This window comes from Pelophylax lessonae, assembly GCF_965119305.1.
Source record: "Pelophylax lessonae genome assembly, chromosome: 1".
NCBI lineage: Eukaryota > Metazoa > Chordata > Amphibia > Anura > Ranidae > Pelophylax > Pelophylax lessonae.
Window position 1 is genome coordinate 475951644 of NC_138768.1, and position 25563 is coordinate 475977206.

The window sequence follows — 25563 nt, forward strand, 5'->3', positions numbered from 1 at the left end:
GGGTAAGTACTAGTATGTTACTACTGTTACAGTACAGCTAATGATTTTGCATTTGTTGTGCATAACCAGACTTTGGAAGACGTGTTTCTGGACATTTCATGCAATCATCCAAAGTATGTCATTACTAATTTGTTTATGTCATCAACTCAAGCCATAGCTTGAAAAAACACTTGGTAAAAAAAAAGCAGTTCATGATGCTATTACTTCTCATATATGCATGCTGTACTGTTATTTGACTTTATCAGATGCTCGCACCTTTATGCATCAAACATATTAGGAGTGCTGTTATATTTTTCCTTATTCTTTTAAGTTAAGCATAGGGAAACCTATGCTTAACACCTACGTGTCTTTGTGGGTGCCCTCCTTGTGCCCTGCTTTCCCCCTCCATTTAAAAAGCAAACCCATATATGCAACTGAATTGAATTCCCTCCCCAATTACCCTAGCATGGATTTAGGTGTGGTATGAACATTAGATTATGAACTTATTCTAGGAAAAGATATTGATGTGAATTTATCTGGATGGTATTCATACTGGGACTAATACATGTCCAAGATGCCAGTTTATTGGCCCAGGGATAAGTTTATCAAAACAGTTATTAATTGAAATAGTTACAAAGTACTGACCATAATGCTGTATATTCCATTTCTGTTATTTGTTGCAGAGAACTCTAATACCCGGGATGCAGTGTATCACAAAAATGGGTAACACCATTGCCAATTCTAAGTCACAGGAGCTGGCATATCAAAAAGGTGATCTTGTTACTATAATAAGCATATGCCAGGTAAGATCTTTACTTTCTTAAATTTTACTGTAGTCATGGTATTTTTCATGTTTATGCTAATGCTTTATTCAGTGGTTATTAAAGGTTTCATGGAAGGATTAATGCACTTTAAAACAAAGGGCACTTATGAATTAACATTTTTCACCCTGACCTAAATTACCCACCCTCTCCCTCCACAGATGCATACTTTCTTATATCCAATGGGCATTAAATCCAATAATTGTTTACATTCTGGCTGCACCTGCCCATTACAGACCTAAGGAATTCTATGGGGATGTCTCCTGCTGCCTCTTTTTATCCCCAGCCTTGGCACACAGCCCCATATAACAGTGAGACTTGAGTTGCTGGACGTAAGCAATCACCAGATGCCCCAACGGTCAGATCTAGGTAAACATTTTTGTCAGGAAGGGCATACCAGTAGACAGTATGACTCCTCTGGATTGCGTCCTGTGCAAAGGCACAGACTATTCCATGTTCCTTTACATGCACGTAGGAAATGGGCACATGTACATCTGTTGCTCGCATTGGTGCCAAGCGGGCTATTTAAACTGAGCCTGTGCTATGCTTTAGTGCTGTCTTATCTACAGCGTTCCCATGCAAACCTGCAAACTGTTACTCTGCATCTAGTTACTGTTAACGACCCGTCCTGTCTTGCCTACTCCTGAACTCCACCTGCACTGACCCCAGCATGCCTCTGACCTCACTTCTGCCTGTGCCTCTTGTTGCTGATCCACTAATCTGTTTCCAACTCGACCTGTATCCTGACTTCGCTCCTGCCTATGCATCTGCACCTGATCCGTCTTCCTGTGTATGACCCAGTTTGTCTGATTCTGCCATTGTCCCCATTGCTGCTGGACTGTCTGCTGCAAGCCTCTGAGTTGGGAGTTATGATATGCATCAAAGTAAATTGTGGATTGTGAATGCCTGCAGAAAATGCTATCCTACCCACTGGGCAGTTCACACATTTGCCCCTTTCCTGCATCCCTTGTCTCAGTGAAACTGGGACTGGGGGGTTACACAAATTGATTTTTTTTTTCAATTTCTATTTAGAACCTAGAACTATTAAAATAAAATAAATGTTGGATAACAGCAGAATAATAAAATAATAAAGATTGCATCTGCTTTAGTAATTTTCAAAGTCCTCCTTAATCTCTGTTTATATTTCCGATCCACCTGATTTGATGTTGTTTTTATCACATCTCACACCCAACAGCAAATACTGTATGTCTCTCATTGCACCATGCATTAAGGCATCCCTTGCAGGTTTACTGCTTGCAGTATTTTAAACTGAATAAGGCTTTGAGGATAAATGAAAAATCTCATTCTTTATCGTACATCACGGGGCACAGAGCAGCCATAATAATTACTATCTGGGTTATACGCCACCTATAGGTGAATGGACTCTTGCAACCAAAAGACAGGAAGTCTCCCGCTATAAAACCCCTCCCGTACAGGAAGTAGCTCAGTTATTTTCGCCAATGTCTTGGTTGGAGAAGCTAACCATATTTTTAAAGAAGAAAAAAAAAAGATTATGCTACAATCCCGGTTAAGATCTCTGGATCCAAGGGGATTGGCAATTAGATCCATCTGAAAGAGGAAGCCTAAAAAGATGGTACCTGAGTCTCCTGAGGTACCTGAGTCTCCGTAAAGGGAAAGGAGGTATTGCCTGTAATGCCACCCTCTTGGACGCTGGACCCTGGGATCTGGACCCTTGGTAAGACTAACTCCAAAAGCATTTGGGCAAGGTGCCCTACAGGTCCAAAGGGAGTGGCCCCAAAAATTAGGGGGACCCGGTCCTTGAAGGTTGACAAGTGACAGAACCCGCCGTGATGCGTGAAAATTAGATTTTACTTATAGGCAGAATTCTGTAGCGGGAAAGGTAAGTTCACTTTAATTATGTTGCACGCCGCACATGCGCAGTAAGGGGCGGAGACGGTATTTGAGGAGTGTTCCCAGCGGTGTGAGCTTCTGTCAGAAGCTGGATGGGACGCACAGCAGCTGCAGCTGGGTGCATGAGTCACTGTGTGCGGGATGTTTACAGGCACTGATAGGTTCTGTTACTTTGGGATAACTGTGTGTGATAATCTGTTACAGCTTGGCACAAGCTTTCAGTACACTAAAGTAAGTACTTCAAGTTTGCTTGACTAGAGCAATGTCCTCCTTGAAAAGGGGTGGAGGGGGGGGCACAGAGGGAAGGGGCACAAGTGTGCCACCATCAGGATTGGAAGATCCTAGCCGTGCATCCTCTGTGTTAACCTCCCCTGAGAGGCCAGGAGCGACTGGCCAATCTGAGCCATTACGGTTGTCAAGCATAGTGGCCACATCTAGTGCTTCTGTCTCAGCCTACGTCACTAAGGATGATTTGGCATCAGCTTTAGCCGACCTTGAGGGAAAAACTGCTGGCATGATTGCTTCAGCGTCACAAGGAGGGTGGAAACATGATAGAGCCCCCTCACCTGAGGCCCCCCATATTGGTTCAGGATTGGGCAGAGGATGTGGAAGAAGTAGCTGTAAATGGCTTAGAACAGCCATCATTAAAAGGCGGCCCACGGTCCAAGAACAGACCGCACGATGCTTCCGCCTGGACCGTCAGGCCGCTACCTATGAGCAGTCATTGGTTTGCTGGGGCCGCGGGTGTCCCAGCAACCAGTGACGTCCTGTGTTTGCGCTCGCCCCCCTGCTTCTGACTGCAGCTTCCGCCTCTCACTCCCAGCCGGGCCGCGAGTTGGGGCGTAACATCACGTGCGTGCCCGCCCCCTCCTCCTGACTGCGGTTCCTGGCTCTCACTCTCAGCCAGGCTGCGAGTTGGGGCATGACATCATGTGCGCACCTCGTTCCCCTGCTGCTCGTGGCTCCTGGCTCTCACACTTTGAGAGGTATATCTTGCATTTTACGCCCCCTGCAGCTTGCTGACTCCTGCCCCAAAGGTATGTGGGGCACATTTTAAAGGGGATTGCTGATGAGAATATTTTATAAAGTGCACACTGATGGGCATATTTTGTTAGGGGCACACTGATAGGCACATTTTGTTGTGCCCATTAGAGTGCCCCATAAAATAAAATGTACCCATCAGAGCGCCCCTAACATAAAATGCGCTCATCAGCATGCCCCTTATTTTATGTTAAGGGTCACGCTGATGGGCAAATTTTATGCTAAGGGGCACGCTGATGGGCATATTTATGTTAAGGGTCACACTGATGGGCACATTTTATGTTAAGGGGCACACTGATGGGCATATCTTATGTTAAGGGGCACTCTAATGGACATATTTTGTGTTAAGAGCAATGCTGATGGACACGTTTTGTTTTGCCCATCAGCATGCCCCTTAACACAAAATGTGTCCATCAGAGTGCCCCCTAACATAAAATGTGCCCATCAGCGTGCCCCTTATTTTATGTTAAGGGACATGCTGATGGGAAAATTTTATGCTAAGGGTCAAACTGATGGGCAAATTTTATGCAAAGGGTCACGCTGATGGACACATTTTGTTCTCCCCATCAGAACGCCCCTAACATAAAATGTGCCCATTAGCGTGCCCCTTATTTTATGTTAAGGGTCACGCTGATGGGCAAATTTTATGCTAAGGAGCATGCTGATGGGCATTTTTTATGTTAAGGGGCACGCTGATGGGCATAGTTATGCTATGAGGCACACTGATGGGCATATTTTATGTTAAGGGCCACTCTGATGGGCACAATTTATGTTAAGGGGGCTCACTGATGGGGACAACTGATGTAAGGGGGTACTCTGAAAGGAATGTCTGACGTAAGGTGGCACTGTGATGGAGACAACTGATGTAAAGGAGCACTGTGATGGGGACACCTGATGTAAGGGGGCACTCCGATGGGAATGCCTGATGTAAGGTGGCACTGTGATGGGGACACCCAATGTAAAGCAGCACTGTCATGGGGACACCTGATGTTAAGGAGAACTGTGATGGGCACATTTTCTTGTGCCCATCAGAGTCCCCTTAACATAAAATGTGCCCATTAGAGTTCCCCTTAACATAAAATGTGCCCATCAGCATATCACTTAAATTATGTTAAGAGGCACACTAATGGGCACATTTTATGTTAAGGGGCATGCCGATGGGCACATTTTATGTTGAGGGGCACTCTGATAGGTACAATTTATGTTAGGAGGCACACTGATGGGGATATCTGATGGAAGGGGGTACTCTGATGGGAATGCCTGATGTAAGGGGGCACTGTGATGGGGACACCTGATGTAAGGGGGCACTGTGATGGGGACACCTGATGTAAGGGGGCACTGTGATGGGGACACCTGATGTAAGGGGCCACTGTGATGAGGACACCTGATGTAAAGGAACACTGTGATGGAGACAACTGATGTAAAGGGGCACTCTGATGAGCACACCTAAACAAAAGGGCACTCTGATGGGAAAACCTGATGTGATGGGGACACCTGATGTAAGGGCCCACTCTAAAGAGGATGCTCTATGTGATGGGGAACCTTATGTAATGGGGTACTCTGATGACGACAAAAGATGTAAGGGAGAACACTAATGGGAGACACCAGATGTAAGAGGGCTATCCATTGCAGAAACCTGATGTAAGTGGGCACTCTGATCGGAATACCTGAGGTAGTACTTTGATAGTGGCAAATGATTTATGGGGGTTGTCTGATTGGGGCACATATTGTAATGAATTACTCTGATAGGGGCAACTGATGTAAGGGGGAACACTAATGGGGACATTTACAGAGTATTACCAAAGTGTGTGGAGGAAATAATAGCAAAAGCACCAGAGAGCATGGCTTTTGCTAAGAAAAGGAAGGTAGACGCTGAAAGCTGAGCCTGTAAAGATGAATGGACAGACCAATATATGTTTATTCTTCCTATGGGAAGTTTAAAACCAATTCGTCTCATTTGTTGCAAAACTGTGGTGATAATAAAAAGTAGCAATGTGAAGCGCCCCTACAAAACAAAACCTGGTTCATTTGAGCAAACATATCCACAGCATTCCAAGGTGAGGGCACATTAAATAACTGAACTAAGAGCCCAGTATGATAGATCCACCAAAGTCCTCTCATATTCATTTACAGCGTGGAAATTAATGTTAACTTAAAGTAGCATGGATTTTGGGGCAACACAAAAGACCATTTACCGACGGTACATTTGTTAAGGAGTGCTTTAATGCTGTTGCTGAAACTTTACTTGAGGGTAAACAAAAAGAACTGTGTGAAAAAATCAACCAAATCCCACTATCAGCGTCAACGGCAACAAAAAAGACTGAAATATTAACAGAGGATGTATTGGCACAACTTGATGCAGCTATTCAGAGTGCAGTATGCATTTCTTTAGCCATTGATTAATCAACAGATATAACTGATAATGCCCAGCTTTTTGTGTATGTAAGATGTTTTCACAAAGAAGCAAAAGAACTGTGAGAACATGTTAGGTGTAACACCACTTGAGACACATACAAGAGGAGAAGACATATATGAGACTATTAGGGAGATTCTGAAAAAGAGGAAAGTAGATCTGAAAAAAATGGTCTCAGTCACCACAGATGGAGCCCCTGCCATGTTAGGAAAGGAGAAAGGAGCTGTGGCACGACTGAAAAAGGACAACCCTGACCTTATTGCTTACCACTGCATCATTTACCAGACTGTCCTGTGTGCCATTCTATCAGAAAAGTTTGCAGAAATCATGGACACAATGATGAAACTCATCAACTTCCTCAGGGTATCCTCATCCCATCAACATCGTTTACTAAGAGAGTTTCTTAAAGAAGTTGAGGCAAATGCAAATGACCTTTTACTTCACAACAATGTTAGATGGTTGAAAAAAGGCAGTGTATTGGAACGCTTTTGGTCCATTCTAACAGAAGTAGCAGCTTTCTTAGTACAACTCAAAAGCCAGAAAGCAAAACAGTTTTCACTGTTTTTACAAGATGAGAGCACAATGGATAATATTGCTTTCCTAGTGGACATAACATGTAGCACCCTACAGGTAGGTGCTAGGTGAATGTATAGTGGGCCTTGTCTGCCTAACAGCAGGGCTGGGATTTATTTAGCTAGGGTGTCAGGGCTTCCAGATGTGCCTGCTGAGGGGAGAAGTATCCCTACTGGCTCCCGTGAGAGGTTTCTCATAGGGCAGTGTGGGAAGCCCAATCAGGGGACACATCCCAGCTTGTAACTACCCCGAAGGCAGATTATGCTACAAGGTATTCTGGGCGTGGGTATAAGTTTGGGGGGGGGGTGAGTGGCACAGTGTCTTTGGTGGGAGCAGAGTCCCAGGAAGGAGAATGCGGCTGTCTCTCCTCCTGTCTGAGGAAGGTGGATGTCTCAGGGTGTCGCCTGAGTGTCCAGAGAGTGCTTAGTTGAGCTGAGGGGATCCGGTGTGTCGAGAGCCTGCGGAGAGAGAGGGGTCCAGTCCCAGGAAAGCCTACACAGGCCGTGAGTACTGAGGATTTCCCCTGGGGGTCTGCCTATAGTTAAAGGGGACCACTCCGGAAGAGTTTCTGGGATCCAGTGTCAGCTAGCTGTAAAGGGGGTACCTAGGTTGAGGACCCTGAAGCTACAGAGGGGGGGTACCTAGTCAGTGGACCCTGAAGAGTTTGAGGTCAAAGGGGGCACATTCAGAGCATGCCAGTTACAGTGACAGCTATACAGAGTTCTACTACATACTACCTCAAGCTGTGCCAGACTGGGGGAAAGTATTCAATAACTTTCACAGCACAGCAGTGTGAGGAGTTCTACAGCTCTCAGTCTTGGATCTTCTGGACTGTAAGTCGAGGATTCAGCACTTCTTCTGTTCTACAGAGTGTTCTCAGTGTCAGTGAGTGTTGGCTGGCGTCAAGGAAGCGCCAACGGGCATTTCAGAAGTAAAGTCCCAATTGTAATTAGTTCAAGCCTCAAGGAGTATCCCACATATTCCCTTCTCCCATCCCCTTTATTCCAATAAAAACCACAAACAAAGATGCCGGAGTTGTCGCTGCTTCAGTTGTCACACCCAGGGTCACAGCTCACATGGGCTGGAGAGATTACCGGTACTAATGAAAGACCCACCTCAGGCCATAGGCCTGCAAACCTTCCTACATAACATCACACCTTAATGAACTCAATTTAAAGCTCCAGGGCAAGAATAATTCCATCTGTGATTTGATGACCACTGTCCACTCCTTCCAGAGAAAACTGGATTTGTTTAAAGAAGATCTTCAAGGAGAGTGCTTGCATTTCACAAAGGTGAAAGAACAGATTCAAGGAAAGAGAGATGTATCTCCTTTTGTTGATTTCATAGATAAACTGATTGTAAACTTCAGTAAAAGCTTTGACGGCTTCAGTCTTGGACAGCAGACCCTCTTGCTCATCCACAATCCATTTCTCATTAAAGATGTCAGAGTGTTTTCAAAGGAAGTGATGCAGACCTTCAAGTGGGCACATGAGGGATCTCTACAGACAGAACTTATTGATCTGCAAACAAATGTTGCACTAAAGCCCCGTACACACGTACCGATTGTCGGCCGTAAATATTCGGCCGGCGACCGATCGGCCTATTGTAGGCTTGATAGTATGATGCTTCCGACAGCCGACAGCGCACTTTCGGCTGAAAAGAATCTGTCGTGCAGGCATTAAAATTTTTGTTGGCCAACACCTGAACGGCCTATTGTTCGCCAGTCAGTACAGAATTCGGCCGACAATCAGCAGATTTGCAAGACCGGGCATGCTCAGAGAAGAAAAAACACAGGGAAAGTTAACCATCACATGACATCACTTCTGCAGTCGGCGGACAAAATCCTTGTGCAGTCTTTTGCACTTTTCAGCGGACAGGACAGCCCTGGACAAAAGACGGCCGATCGGTCGGCCGACGATCGGTACGTGTGTACGAGGCATAAGAGAGCACTTTGGAGGAACTGATCCTGCTAACTTCTGGCTACAGACTGTGCCTGAGACTGATTTCTCTTGTCTAATCAAGGTAGCACAACACACCTTGACCATGTTTGGATTTACATACAGCTGCGAGTCTGCTTTCTCCACTATGAACATTATTAAAACCAAGTATCGTTCCAGGCTCACTAGTGAGCACCTACATATGTGCATGAGAATGGCAGTAACTCAGTTTAAGCCAAGATTCAAACTACTGGACAATTAAAAGCCCATTTTTCTCACTAGACAGGGAAGGTTTTTGGGTGGTAAAAAAATTAAAAATAAAACTGAGGATAATTTGTGCACTTTTTCAAATTAATACCTTGTTTAAATTAGAAGGTGCAATTTTATTTTAATTGAAAAATAGATAGACTTTTATGTTTTATTAAAGAGTTATTGATTTGTTTCTGTTAACCACTTTCCGACTGCTCACTGTGCTGCTAATGCGGCACAGTGGCAGCCCTGTGTCCAGCAACGTAGGCCTACGTCACTGCACTCCTGCCTGTCTCAGGGTCGCGCACGCCGCCAGAGGCCTGCTCCCGCTGTGTTTAGACACAGCGGGAGTCTGGCCGGAGAAGGAGAGGCGGCGATCACCGTCTCTCCTCCCCGATCGGAGGGGAAAGAGTGAGCAGATCCGCCCACTTGTGTAAACAAATCGGGCGGATCTTCTCTGTGACAGACAGGGACAGATCACAGGATTCAGCATAGCTGAACCTGCAATCTCTGTCTTGGTCTTTTAAACTAGGGAATGGGGGGGAGGGTACAGATGTAGAATTAGCCAGTGGAAAGCAAGATTCAGAGGGCAGAAATTGGGGCATTAGCGGTAGGGTGTTCGGAGCTCCTAAACCCAGGGTGGGTACGGGGAAAAATCAAGAGAGCAGCCTAAAAACATCAAATGAGGATAAATGTAACCGATCTAAATTACGAGGCTTGTATACCAATGCCAGAAGCCTGGCCAACAAGATGGGAGAGCTGGAGCTGCTGATGTTTGAGGAGGACTTAGATTTTGTGGGGATAACTGAGACTTGGTTCGACAGCTCTCATGATTGGATGGCGACCATTCAGGGGTATTCCCTTTATCGCAGGGATAGAGAGGGTAAAAAAGGGGGAGGGGTATGTCTGTATATTAAGAACAGTATACAGGTAAATATGAGGGATGATATTAATAATGGAGCTATGGACGAGGCAGAATCCCTATGGGTAGAGCTTCAAAGGGAAGGCACGGTGGGGAAGGTAATATTGGGCGTATGCTATAGGCCCCCCAACCAGAGTGAGGAGGGGGAGGCGGACCTCATGTTACAGATAGGATTGGCAGCAAGGATGGGAAATGTCATTATAATGGGGGACTTTAATTATCCGGATATAGACTGGGCAGAAGGAACCGCGCACTCAGCCAAGGCTAGGCAGTTCCTAAATATTTTGCAGGACAATTTCATGGGTCAGATGGTGAATGCACCGACAAGAAACAATGCGGTACTTGACCTACTGATTACCAACAATGCAGACCTGCTCACGGATATAGAAATACGGGAAAACTTAGGGAGCAGTGACCATAGGTCAATTGGTTTCAGTATTAATTACAGTAATAGGAAACACAAGGGTAATATTAAGACGCTGAATTTCAAAAGAGCCAATTTCCCTAAACTGCGCTCACTGCTAGAAAATATAAAATGGGATAGAACCCTGGGAACAAAGAACACGGAGGAAAAATGGGAGTGCTTCAAGAGCATACTTAACAAGGGGGTGGGCCAGTGCATTCCACTGGGAAATAAATTTAAAAGAACAAAACTAAACCCTGGGTGGCTAAACTCCAACATAAAAATGTATATTAGAGCTAAAGAAAAGGCCTTCAAAAAATACAAGACTGAGGGGTCAGTGGCAGCATTTAAGCATTATAAAGAGTGTAATAAGAAATGTAAAGATGAAATTAGGGCGGCTAAAATAGAACACGAGAGACATATAGCGGAGGAGAGTAAAAAGAACCCCAAGAAGTTCTTTAAGTATATAAACAGTAAGAAAGCGAGGCCAGAACACATTGGCCCCATAAAAGATGATAAAGGAAAAATGGCCACTGAGGACAGAGAAAAGGCGGAAGTGTTAAATAATTTCTTTTCTTCAGTCTTCACAAAGGAATCGGGGGTCTACACGAACCCAGCTTGTAAGGCCGAACTAAATAATACACCTCAGGAAGTGCCGCCATGGCTAACAGAAGATAGACTTAGAGCTAAACTAGAGAAGCTTAACATAAATAAATCCCCGGGACCGGATGGCTTGCACCCGAGGGTTCTTAAAGAGCTCAGCCAGGTGATTGCCAGACCATTATTCTTGATCTTTAAGGATAGTTTACAGACGGGTATGGTGCCAGCTGATTGGAAAAAAGCCAACGTGGTACCAATATTTAAAAAGGGGCCGAGATATATCCCGGGTAACTATAGGCCGATCAGCCTAACATCTGTAGTCTGCAAAATATTGGAGGGGATGTTAAGGGACCACATACAAGACTTTAGTAATGAAAACGGTATTATAAGTATTAATCAGCACGGATTCATGAAAAATCGTTCGTGCCAAACCAATCTATTAACCTTCTATGATGAAGTGAGCTGCCACCTAGATAAAGGTAAGCCTGTGGATGTGGTGTATCTGGACTTTGCAAAGGCCTTCGACACCGTTCCCCACAAACGCTTACTGTACAAACTAAGGAAGATAGGTATGGACCATAAGGTGAGTACCTGGATAGAAAACTGGCTCCAGGGGAGAGTACAGAGGGTGGTGATTAATGGGGAGTACTCGGATTGGGCGGGTGTGGAAAGTGGGGTCCCCCAGGGTTCTGTCCTGGGACCAATCCTGTTTAATTTATTCATAAATGATCTAGAGGAGGGGATATCTAGTACAATCTCAGTATTTGCGGATGATACTAAATTAGGCATGCCAATATCTTCTATGCAGGATGTGGAAACCTTGCAAGCGGACCTGAACAAAATAACGGAGTGGGCAACTACATGGCAGATGAGATTTAATGTTGAAAAATGTAAAGTAATGCACTTGGGGGCCAGAAACCAGAAAGCAAGCTACTCGCTAGGGGGGGAACCTCTGGGTGAGTCTAGGATGGAAAAGGACTTAGGGGTACTGGTAGACAACAGGCTTGGCAGTGGCATGCAATGCCAGGCCGCAGCAAGCAAAGCCAACAGAATACTGGGATGTATAAAAAAGGGGATTCACTCCAGAGATAATGAGATTATTCTCCCGCTCTACAAGACTCTGGTCTTACCACATCTGGAGTATGCTGTCCAGTTCTGGGCATCGGTCCTCAGAAAGGATGTGCTGGAACTGGAGAAAGTCCCGAGAAGGGCAACAAAAATAATTAGGGGGATGGAGGACATCAGCTATGAAGAAAGACTACAAGCCCTGAACTTATTCTCTCTGGAGAAGAGACGATTGAGGGGGGATATGATATCAATGTACAAATACTGTACTGGCGACCCGAGCATAAGGAACAAACTATTCAGAGAAAGGAGATACAATAAGACTCGTGGCCACTCACTAAAACTAGAGGAAAGGCGGTTTAACCTTAAAGTGCGTAAGGGGTTCTTCACTGTAAGAGCGGTAAGGATGTGGAATTCTCTTCCACAAGCAGTCGTATCAGCAGGGAGCATTGATAGTTTCAAAAAACTGTTAGATGGACACCTTAAAGACCACAACATACAGGGGTATACAATGTACGGCTAAAAGCAAACACACACACACATCATAGGTTGAACTGGATGGACTGATGTCTTTTTTCAACCTCACTAACTATGTAACTATGTAACCCCCCTACACACGTCAGTAAGCATGAGGCATACATTTAACCCCTTGATCACCAACAGTGTTAACCCCTTCCCTGCCAGTGTCATTATTACAGTAACAGTGCATATTTTTAGCACTGATTACTGTAGTAATGTCACTCGTCCCCCCAAAAGTGTCAAAAATGTCAGTTAGGGGTCCGATCTGTCCGCAGCAATGTCACAGTCCCACAAAAAATTACAGATCACCACCATTACTAGTAAAAAAATAAATAAAAATTACAAATCTTTCCCGTAGTTAGTAAACGCGATAACTTTTGCACAAACCAATCAAAATACGCTTATTACAATTTTTTTTACCAAAAATATGTAGCAGAAAAATTGGCCTAAAATGTTAAAAACATTTAGATTTTTTAATTTTTTGGGGGGGAATGTTATATATTTCTTCTTTCTTTTCTTTTTTCTTTTAAATGCTATTATACAACACTCATCAGTTTGAGGATTTTTATCCCATGATGATCTTTTTAAACATTAAAGGTTTTAAATTCATGTTTAAATTATTTTTTATCTCTAAAAAGCATCCGCAATACATTGGTGGTCTATATGGTCTTTTGCTTCTTTCTAGGAGCCTCCTAGGATGCTGAAATAGAGATGGACTTCTGAGATTGAGCTCTGAGAGACAATCTAGACACAGGAAGATTGTGAAGAGTATTTACTTTCATGGTCCGGTGTCACGAGAAGTGCTTCCTGCTAGTGACCATTATGATAGGTTGGTAACAATACCGGAAGTGCGTCACAGCACTTCCGGGTCTACCGCCGCGGCCACTCCGGAATTCTCCATTCATTTATGTATTTAAGAGAGATGACAGCAGCACGGCTTTAGCTCCAGTCCCAGAAGCCGACTCATCAGTGGAAACGCGACGGGGGAGCCAGCCGTGCTGCTATATGTCTCGGATCGCACTGCAGGCGACCGTGACTTCATTAAGTGTATGCTGTTTATCGTTTTGGATCTTGTAAGTGTAATTCCACTTCATTTTATCAATAAATTTGGAGGTAATGCATTATTAGTCCCTTCTTCTCTTTGGTATGATCTCCTTGGTGGCATCCCTATCCCTGGAAGCCTATAGATCCCCCCAACCGAGAAGCTGACGATTGATCCATTCCATTTGGGATTCCATTCCATCTATCTGACCATTTGGATTATTGGCTATCACATCACACGCTTTCATCTCTCTTGAATGTGGTAAGAGTCCACTCCTATCACTGGGTATCATCACAAAAGTATATGCTTTTTTAAAAAGTCACTTTTTTGGAATGCTGTTTGGGAAGAGGTTACACCCACCTTTCATCACTCTCTAAATACTTACCATTCATCAGTTGGTTTTCCTTGATTTGAGAACATTCCTTTTTGGATGCAAAGACTTTTATTCAGTTGTTGATTTCAATTGTTTTCACATATGGACATTTTTGTTTTCTTGGTTATATTAGCGCACTTTTGTAACGTATGATTTATATGGTACATTTTTAAGCAAATGTTATATATCAGAAAGTGAAAAGTATTGTTTTTTTTTCAAAATTGTCGCTCTGTTTTTCAAAAATTTAAAATCGAAAAGGTGATCAAATACCACCAAAAGAAAGCTCTATTTGTAGGAAAAAAAAGGACATACATTTCATTTGGGTACAGCGTCGCACGACCGCGCAATTGTCCGTTAAAATAACGCAGTGCCGAATCGCAAAATATGGCCTGGTCAGGAAGTGGGTAAAATCTTCCGGTCTTAAAGTGTATAAAAATACGCTCATTGAGAATTTTTTTTGTCAAAGACATGTAGCTAAATACATTTTGGCCTAAATATATGACAGAAATTGAATATATTGGATATTTTTTAACTGTCAAAGTAGAAAATGTCAATTTTTCGCAAAATTTTCGCTCTTTTTTTATTAATATCACAAAAAATAAAAAGCGCAGAGGTGATCAAATACCACCAAAAGAAATCTCTGTTTGTGATAAAAAAAGGACGTAAATTTTGTTTGGGTACAGCATTGCATCGCCCAATTGTCAGTTAAAGTCACGCTGTGCCAAGTTGAAAAATGTGGCCTGGTCATTGAGCAGCCAAATCTTCCGGGCTAAAGTGGTTAAGGATAGTTGCTTGTATTCCATACAAAGACAAGAACAAATGTAAAGCTATCCTAGTTCCAACTGTCCACATGTTTTACCACTTTACCACCGGAGGATTTTCCTGCTTTACGTCCAGACCACTTTTTGCAACTCTGCACTGCGTGACTTTAACTGACAATTGTGCGGTCATGCAAAGTGGTACCCAAACGAAATTTGCGTCCTTTTTTTCCCACAAACAGAGCTTTCTTTTGGTGGTATTTGATCACCTCTGCGCTTTTTATTTTTTGCGATATTAATATAAAAATAAGCAAAAATTTTGAGGAAAAATGACAATTTCAACTTTGTCTTTTAAAAAATATCCAATATACTCAATTTATGTCATATATTTTGGCCAAAATGTATTTAGCTACATGTCTTTGACAAAAAAAATCTCAGTGATTTATTGGTTTGCGCAAAAGTTATAGCGTCTACAAACTATGGTGTAAATACTGGCATTTACGCAGCTTTATTTCTGACTGCCTATCTCATTTCATGAAGTGCTAAAATGGCAGGGCAGTACAACCCCCCCCCCCCCCCGCCAAATTGCCACTTTTCGGAAAGTAGACATCCTAAGGAATGTCCTGAGTGGCATGTTGGGCTCATTAAATATTTCATTTTTTTGTCACAGGTGTTTGAAAAATGACTAAAAAAAATATATATATATTTTTTTACACAAAGTTGTCATTGAAATGATATATTGCTCACACATGCCATGATTATATGTGTAATTACACCCCAAAATATATTCTGCTGCTTCTCCTGAGTACAGGGATACCAGATATGTGAGACTTTTTGGGAGCCTAACTGTGTATGGGACCCCGAAAACCAATCCCCACCATCAGAATTTCAAAGGGCGTACATTTTTCATTGCATTTTCTCACTACCTATTACGGTTTAGGAGGCCCTGAAATGTCAAGATACCACAAAACCCCCCCAAATGACCCCATTTTGCAAAGTAGACACCCCAAGCTGTTTGCTGAGAGGCATGGAATATTTTATATTTTGCCACAAGTTTTGGGAAAATTACAGTTTTTTTTTTTAATTTTTCTTTTTAACACAAAGTTGTCACTAAAAGATGAATTTCTCACACATGCCATGGGTATATGTGGAATGACACCCCAAAATACATTCTGCTTCTTCTCCTGAGTATGGGGATACCACATGTGTGAGACTTTTTGGGAGCCTAGCTGTGTACGGGACGCCGAAAATCAATCACCACTTTCAGGTTTTCTAACGGCGTAAATTGTGCATTTCACCTCTGCACTACCTGTGACAGTTTCGGAGGCCCTAAAATTTCAAGTATGGGGATACCACACGTGTTAGAATTTTTGGGAGCCTAGCTGTGTACGGGACCCCGAAAATCAATTACCACTTTCAGGTTTTCTAACGGCGTCAATTGTGCATTTCATCTACGCACTACCTGTCACAGTTTCGGAGGCCCTAAAATTTCAAGTTAGCACAACCCCCCCCCCCCCAAATGACCCCATTTTGCAAAGTAGACACCCCAAGCTATTTGCTGAGAGGCATGGTGAGTCCATGGAATATTTTATATTTTGCCACAAGTTTCGGGAAAATTACATTTTTTTTAACACAAAGTTGTCACTAAAAGATAAATTGCTCACACATGCCATGGGTATATGTGGAATGACACCCCAAAATACATTCTGCTGCTTCTCCTGAGCACAGGGATACCCCATGTGTGAGACTTTTTTGCAGTCTAGCCGTGTACAGGACCCCGAAAATCAATCACCACTTTCAGGCTTTCCAAGGGCGTAAATTGTTGATTTCACTCCTGACTACCCATCACAGTTTCGGAGGCCATGAAATGCCAAGACAGCACCACCCCCCCCCCCCCAAATGACCCCTTTTCGGAAAGTAGACACCCTAAGCTATTTGCAGAGAGACATGTTGAGTGTTTTGCAGATCTCACTTTTTGTCACAAGGTTTTGGAAATTGAAAAAAGAGCCATGCAAATGAAGACTTGAAAATGAGTCAGCAGGGATTGGTCCGATAGCTTGACCAGAAGGACTGTTATGTGTAATGAGACAGAAGCCCCCAGGGTACAATCAATGTACACAATAGCCAGACACAGAACAATGGGAGGTCATTAGCACTTAAAATGAGACAGGGCAATCCACATTCCCTCCCAATACACAAACAAAAGAAAAACCTTGCTTTTTTTCGCAGATTTTTTTTGCAGATCTCACTTTTTGTCACAAGGTTTTGGAAATTGAAAAAAGAGCCATGCAAATGAGGACTTGAAAATGAGTCAGCAGGGATTGGTCCGATAGCTTGACCAGAAGGACTCTCACTTGCAGATCTCACTTTTTGTCACAATGTTTTGGAAATTGAAAAAAGAGCCATGCAAATGAGGACTTGAAAATGAGTCAGCAGGGATTGGTCCGATAGCTTGACCAGAAGGACTGTTATGTGTAATGAGACAGAAGCCCCCAGGGGTCAATCAATGTACACAATAGCCTTGACACAGAACAATGGGAGGTCATTAGCACTTACAATGAGACAGGGCAATCCACATTCCCTCCCAATACACAAACAAAAGAAAAACCTTGCTGACAGATTTCATGGCAAATGGGAATAAATCTTAATATTTCTATATGGAGATATTGCTGGCAAATATGAAGCAATCCAAACCATTACTTATCTGTCTTTAAATTCCAGTGACGGTGAATACTGTCACAGGAAGGTATATTGATGACAAGGTATTTGATAGCAGCAGTTTGCCATTTAAAGGAGAAGGTAGTATGCAGGCTAGATAAGAGAGTCTCGGGCAAAGAAACATTAAGGGCTTCGGTTTTATCGTAGTTAACCTTAAAGTTGCTTACCATGCTAAACTCCGAGAACGTTTTGGTAATGGCAGGTATAGAGTTCAAGGGATTAGAGCCGTACAATAAGAGGTCGTCCACGAATAAGGACAGTTTATAATGGCGTTGGCCAACAGAAAGGCCCTCAATAGCATTATTCTGTCTGATGGCATTAGCTAGATGCTCCATAGTAAGTATATACAATAGTGGTTAAGGGGGCACCCTTGACGGGTTCCATTACATGTCCGTATGGAATCTGATAACATGCCATTAGATCAAATTCTTGCGGTAGGCTACCCATACAAAGCATGAATCCTCCACAGCATGTTAGTTCCCAAACCCAGTTCCTGAAGCCTGGATTTTGATGGAGTGGGACATATCTGGTCCTGCAGTCTCTACCCTTCTAAACGTTAGAAAACCAGTCTCCAGGGACATTTATTACAGAGTCTTGAAGTCTTACATTTCTTGGTGTGAGGCCGAGAAGTGGCATCCGTGTAAATATATCATCAGGAGAATTCTAGCCTTTTTGCAAGTAGGGGTAGATATGAAGCTTGTCAGTCTTTTTTCAAAGACCGATTGCTTCGCATTCCTTGGTCCGGCCTTTATACAAGGGATGCTACGTATGCTTCCGCCAGTTATGCCACCGTTGTGGCCTTGGGATTTAAATTTGGTCCTGGCGGTTCTACAGAAACAGCCTTTTGAGACCATTCGGCATATCCCTCTGGTTCTTTTCACCAGAAAGTTAGTCTTTTTGGTTGCAGTAACTTCACCTAGAAGAGTATCAGAGTTAGTGGCTCTTTTTTGTAAGGAGCCATTTTTGATCTTACATCAAGATAAGGTGATTCTATGTCCACACCCAGGGTTTTTGCCCAAGGTGGTGTCTGCTTTTCATTTGAATCAGGACATTATACTGCCTTCCTTTCTTCCAAGTCTTCAAACAGCAGAGGAAAAGTTGTTAGGCTCTCATGATATAGTACGTGCATTTAAGGTCTATTTGAAGATGTTAGCTCAGATTCGGAAGAAGAACAACCTTTTGTTTGTGCTGCCAGAAGGGCCCAGGAAAGGGCAGGCAGCATCTAGGTCTACAATTTCTCAGTGGATTCGCCAGGTTATTATCCAGATGTATGGTTTAAAGGGGAAGATACCACCTTTTCAGGTAAAGGCACATTCTACCAGAAGAGTAGGTGCTTCTTGGGCAGTTCACAATCAAACTTCTATGGCTCAGATTTGCAGGTCTGCTACTTGGTCTATAGTACATATGTTCACTAGATTCTATCAGGTGGATGTTAGGACAGGGGAGGATTCTGCATTTGGCCGCAGTGTGCTGCAGGCAGCTATGTAAATCTTTTCAGTCTGATGACGTTTTTTTTTCATATTTAGTGTCCCCTTCCCTCAAGTGCATTGCTTTGGGACCTCCCAGATAGTAATTATTATGGCTGCTCTGTGTCCCATGATGCAAGATAAAGAAAATTTGATTTTTCCTACAGCTTACTTGTAAAAGCCTTTTCTTGGAGTACATCAGGGAACACAGAGGTATCTCCCCTCTTGCCTGGGATGTTTATTGCTTGCTACAAAACGGAAGTACTTCCTGTATGGGAGGGGTTATTTAGAGAGGGACTTCCTGTTTTTTGGTTGCCAGTGTCCATTCACCTATAGGTGGCGTATAACCCAGATAGTAATTATTATGGCTGCTCTGTGTCCTGTGATGTGCTCCAAAAAAAAAAAGGATTTACAGGTAAACTGTAGGAAAAATACAATTTTTCCTTTGTAAGTTTTAAACTTTCTGTTTGATTTTTCATAAAAAAAAAAGATTGCTTACCTTGGAGGTGTGAGCTGAGCACCCTTCCTAACTTCCTCCATCTTTACCTACATTATTATTCCTAACTACCCAGGCTCATACCCCCCCTTCTTTTATTCTCTTTGTCCACCACTGCAGTGTTAATTTCGTCGACTAAAACCGACTAAAACGTTTTCGTCGACTAACACAATTCAGATGACTAAAATACGACTAAAACTAAAATGGCATTTTAGTCTTAAGACTAAAATACGACTAAAACTAAAATGGCATTTTAATCAAAAGACTATAACTAAAACTAAATCGAAATTTGCTGCCAAAAATTAACACTGGTGCATGCTCAAAGCATAAATAATAACATATTAGATTTTTCACTCCAGGACCAGCAGTAGTATATAATGAGTTTGGAAATTGTAGAGAAATGCTTAAATAATGCATTACAAATTACAATTGAACTACACCCATTCAATTATAGATGACTAAAATGAGTTTTAGTCGACTAAAATGTAGGGCGTTTTAGTCGACTAAAATGTAGGGCGTTTTAGTCGACTAAAATATACTGGAGTTTTAGTTGACTAAATACGACTAAAACTAAAACACTTGCAGAAAACTAAAATGGGACTAAAACTAAATGCCATTTTAGTCCTAAGACTAAGACTAAAACTAAATTGAAATTTGCTGCCAAAATTAACACTGCACCACTGCCAATAAAGGGCCCACAATTTTTGACCCATCCCCTTTCTCCTCCCCTATTTAGAATTTTTTTAATTTCCCCCAAACAAACTTCTCTAAAATCAATTGGACCATTGCATCACATACTGTAGGTCATTTAGAATTTCCACCATACACATCATATAAATCATTTATATATTTCCACTATACACAAGGTTAATATAGTATACCACACAAAGGCAAGAAAATACAAAAAAATTATTAGAAGTATTGTTGACTGGTCTACTACCGACTTTGTTTCCCATTTTCTTTCAAAGTTTTGTACTTTAATTTTATTATCCTGGGATTGTATATTCAATAAATAAAATAAGTTAAAAAAAACATATTGTGAGCCTTGATCACAGTTAAGATTACCAAAAATGATCATACGGGCTCTGAGGAAGAGGCGTATGCCTTGAAACGCGTCAGCCGTCATCCTAATAGGACAAGGGACTGACTCAAGATTTTGAGTCCGATGTGATTGATTTATACCTTTGCTTGTGAGTAGCCATTTCTATGTTTTAACAATAAAGCCTATATTGAGGATAATGCGCTAGGTCGATGCGCCTTTCTTTGTGTTTCCTGTTTGCAGTATTGTTGGACTGCCCCAGTCCTTTTAGGCAGCAGGATCCTAGCCATCCAAGACACCATTTTGAAAGTCCCGTGGGCAGAGCAGTCAAGGAGTCGGTTTTTCTGAGCGCAGGAGATAGGTGGTTTATCCACCTTGTTTTGTTTATGGCGAAACCTATTCCAACATGTCCATTATATTAAAATAATTTACAGCCTCATTTCCAACAATAAGATGTGATTGCTACTCCAACTCTACAGGAGAAAGAAAGAGAAAGAAAGAAAGAAAGAAAGAAAGAAAGAAAGAAAGAAAGAAAGAAAGAAAGAAAGAAAGAAAGAAAGAAAGAAAGAAAGAAAGCTGTTGCAAATTGCAGTGCTGCATAGAGAAGCATTTTGCTTATGTCCCAATATGGGCTGCCGGCAGAGGCCAGATCATGTCACATTAAGGCGACAGATCTCTTCAATCATCCCTAGTTGGAAAGAGAAAAGTTTTCTTCTCTGTACATCTCTAAAGGGCAGAAAAACCCCACTGAATTATTTGTACAATAGAAAATTATTAGGGAGCTAAATTTAATTGATTTCAGTCTCAACATTTTCACAGCTTTAAAGTGGTTGTAAACTTCTAAATTGAAAATTAAACAAATAATATCCTTCTATAGTGGGTACCTACCGTAGTCTAGAGAACCCTATATGTATGAGTCACTTCTGACAGTCTATGCTGACAACAGGCAATCCCTGGAGACGGCCCCCTCAGCACACAGCAGATGATTGACAGCCTAAGCTGAAAATGTTTCCATATAAGACTGTGTAAAGGGGGTGTGTCCTTTCTCTCAACTCAGTTCTCAGATTACACTCAGATTCCTGCTCTATGTTGTGTTGTGTGTGATTTTAGAATCCTGCCCCTAGTATTCTTGACTCAAGATCACTATATATTGTACCCTAACAGCTATATATCATTCCACCAATATTTGTATTAGAACGTTTAATAGAAAAAATTCTGTACTTTCTCATGTCCATCATTCACTGTATGCTGATTTGGGAATTGTGCTCAGCGCCAGTCTTGGTTTGTCTATACTGCATTTTACATTTGCTTACAGATTATGGAGAAAAGGTAATTTTTAGTGGATGTAAAAGATTTACATACTTACACAGCATAGTAGAACTTTAATGCTTTTGTCAAGTATATTGTTTTTTTTTTTTGTGCTTACATAAATATGTAGTAATGAAGCATTTTGGAGCAAAACGATTCTGGAACCCATTTATATATTTGTGAACCAATTATATTACTTCATTAATCTCTATTTTAGAATAGAGGCTGGTTTCGTGCCTGTCACCATTCAACTGGTCTGGAGGGCTTGATACCGGCCAGTGCTCTGCGTGAACGTCCAGCAATCAAAGTTGATTCTCGACTTAGCTTAATGCCGTGAGTTTGCAGTCTAACAAATTTTGAGTGTTTATCATATTCTTATTTCTTTTTTTTTTAGGACATTTATTCTAAATTCTTTACTTGCATACAGTTGCAGCTATCTCCCGCAACTGCCTCTAGGTGGACAAATGTTAGTTGATTTCCAGCGTTTTATAAATATGTACTGAAGTCTTTTACCAACATTTTAGCTGAACATTCCTGCTGATGTAAAATGTTCTTTTACTTTGTTAAGTTATACAGTATATTCTAGATCATACATTATATAATATTGCCCCTTGTTCTTTTATAATATAATCTCTTGGATCTGTCTGCCTCTTCCCACATCACAGTTGGTTCCATGGCTCTATATCTGGGGTACAGGCAGTCCAACAGCTTCAGACCAGAGAAGAAGGATTGTTTTTAGTACGAGAATCAACAAGGCATCCTGGGGATTATGTGCTTTGTGTATCTCACCATGGTGAAGTTGTGCACTACCGGATTCACCACCATGAGAGCAACCTTAGCATTGATTTGGAACAGAAATTCAGCAACCTGATGGACATGATTGAGGTAATTAACTTGCAATATGAAATAACTACTTAATTAATATTAGCAAATGTATGTGTCCATTCTGTAGGGCAGCCTTTCTCAAACTTTTTACCCCAGAGGAACCCCTGAAATATTTTTCAGGTCCCGGGGAACCCTTACTGAAATAAATTAATTTGGGGGGAAAAGGAAAAATGCCTTATTCATTGGTAGTCAGTAGGGATAATAAAACTCCTACAGTGGTGGTCGGAATGTTACCCTTACAGATACCTAAAAAGATCATTGCTTGGTGTCATGTTGCTGGCTTTTCCAAGTGGCATTGGTCCTGCAACTATGCAGGCACCATCCAATAGGAGGTCACTCAGCCATGGCTCAAGGAATCCCTAGCAACCTCTGAAGGAACCCAAGGGTTCCATGGAAGCCTGGTTGAGAATGGCTGCTGTAGGGAGTGTTGATAAATCATGTTTATACAATGCCAAACTGCAGAATAATTCCCTGTGATTTCTCTGGGATACATATATAAAAATATTCTATATATTTTGCCTTTCATCATTTTATCATACAAACCAAATCATAATTTGATAATAAAGATAATAAAAAAAAAAAGCAAGGCAAGAGTAGTCAGGAAACATACATTACAGACATATGAAAGTAAGTCTTTTAAAATGTACACACTGAAAGATTGTCATCCTCTTTAATACAGTCATGTAAAAAAGTAAGTACACCCCATGGAAACTGTTGACTCTTTCAACATATTTAAACAAGCAAACATTAGATCTTGACTCAAATAGTATAAACCAAATGAAAGTAGGCGCTGGTGCTGGTGTTAAAATAATCACACAGTAAGTGATATGCAAAGTAAAAAGTGCTCAGAAAGTGCTGGAATGAATATAGTACAGTGCACAAATCTGCAAATGCTCTTGTATATGACTCCACACCATATATACAGTGCCAAAGTGTTTTTACGCAAAAAATTGGTAAATCTGAATAAATGAATAAATAAAATACAAAAAAATACAAATATTGAGTGCAATTGAGTGTTTTCCGTGCAAGGTTGACAAACTTAGATGTGCCCACTGAAAGAAATCCACCTCGTGAGCTGTGATAAATATATGTGCTCACCGAAAATAAGCAGGCCACACAGACCTATAGCGCTTGATCAACAGTCCAGATCACTGGAAATAGACACTTTCCTCCTCCTCTTTCCTCCTCCTCTTTCCTCCTGAAAAGGGCTCTTTCCCGGATAGTTGCATCAGGAAGTCTAAGCTTTGTCCCGCCCGGCAAGTTTATATACATGTCCAGGGTCCCTAATTGGATAAATACATGCCGGTATTTCCTCCATCAGGCTTAATTAAAGAATACTAAATCTTTTGGCACAATATATTATTGGTGACCACTAAGCAAACGAAATATGCTATTGCTAATTGAAAATAAAACAGTTAAAAAAACGGATTACAAAACAGGAGATGCATTCGTTTTGCATAAGAACCGGCTGTATCATAGCAACCTCGGCTTTCTTTAACATGGGACATTGGCATATCCATCATATCTTAATAATAATTCATAAATGTGTAAAATAACATTCATTAATAAAGCCCAGACATACTAGATGTTTAATAATAAAACTATACATATAAAATTATACATATAAAATATATTCTCTAAAACAGGCATGTCCAACCTCCAGCCCGGGAGCCGCATGCGGCCCGGAACCGCAGGCAATGCGGCCCACTACCCCCTGACCATTTTTAAATTTTTTTTGCTGGGGAGGAAGGAAGTCAAGTCGGGGGCACGGCCACAGTGGCTTCCAACTAACTGTAGTCAGAGGCTGCCTTTGAGGGGAGGAGGGGGGCAAGCGCCGCCAGATTACAAACAGAGCGGGGATCTCCTGATTACCCAGCGGCTACTGTCATATGAAGCCCCGCCTCCTGGACCGGCTTCTATGATAGACTGCACATTGGTGACGTCTATCATAGGAGCCGGTCCAGGAGGCAGGACTTCGTATGACAGCGGTCGCTGTCAGAGTTCCCTGCTCTGTGTAATCCAGTGGCTCTATCTCTTCATTGCAGTCTGCATTGGATGGGCACGAACTGGTGAGGCTGCACTGGATGGGCACGAACTGGTGAGGCTGCATTGGATGGGCACGGACTGGCGAGGCTGCATTGGATGGGCACTGATCAGGCTGCATTGGATAGTCATGCACTGGTGAAGCTGCATTGGATGGGCACGCACTGGTGAAGCTGCATTGGATGGGCACACACTGGTGAAGCTGCATTGGATGGGCACGCACTAGACTGCAAGTTCCGTGCGATCTCCTGGCTGCTGCGGGAGACTTAGGATGTCTGCAGTCAGTGACAGAGCCGCTGCTTCCTGTATAGTTCCGGCTGTGTCACAGGCGAAGTGATATGAAATGCACTCCTCCTCCGCCTGTGACAGGAGCCATACAGGAAGCAGCGGCTCTGCTCTCTACTGCAGCCGCTGCTTCCTCTAGCAGTACCCGCATGACCAGCATTACCCACCAGCAGTAACCACACCAGCAGTACCCGACAGCAGTAACCGCCAGCAGTCTGCAAAATAAGTAGAAAAGGTATGTGCTTTAGTGTGTGTAAATTGTTGCAATATGTTTTTAATAACTAGTTGTGTTTTGTCATAATGTCATGTCCTTGTTCATACATGTATGAATAAGGACACCATTTTTTGGCTGCCTAAGTCACATGTGCTAAGGGGTGCAACTATCCTCCAGCACATAACTGTAAATATCCCAGCATGTGCAGTGTTTCTGACTCCTACCACATGACCACTTCAAATCACTAAAGTGGTGGTGGTGGTTAGAGTGTTCCTTTAATATCTCTCAGAAGTTAACTGTATACTGATTCCATTTCATTTGATCATCCTCTAGTTGTGTTAAATTAGTGCTGGGGGACGGGGCGCAGCAGCGCGGGAAGGCCACGGCAGCGTTTTAGTACTTGTATATCTTAACTATAGTATATATTTTATATGCTGCCCGAGAAAATTTCTCTACACTCAATGTGGCCCAGAGCAGCCAAAAGGTTGGACACCCATGCTCTAAAACAACCATAAAATATCACCACCTATTGGTCATAAAAG

General features: G+C 42.3%; 1 protein-coding gene across 1 annotated transcript in view; it reads left to right on the top strand.

The window, feature by feature from the left end:
* Positions 1-765: 765 nt before the first annotated feature.
* Positions 766-25563, top strand: part of MATK (megakaryocyte-associated tyrosine kinase) — a 94531-nt gene continuing 69733 nt past the window's right edge. The window contains exons 1-3 of the mRNA XM_082257111.1: positions 766-782; positions 21812-21927; positions 22260-22479. Coding sequence (XP_082113237.1) covers positions 21923-21927; positions 22260-22479 — 225 coding nt within the window. The 5' untranslated portion in view covers positions 766-782; positions 21812-21922. The remainder of the gene's footprint in view (positions 783-21811; positions 21928-22259; positions 22480-25563) is intronic.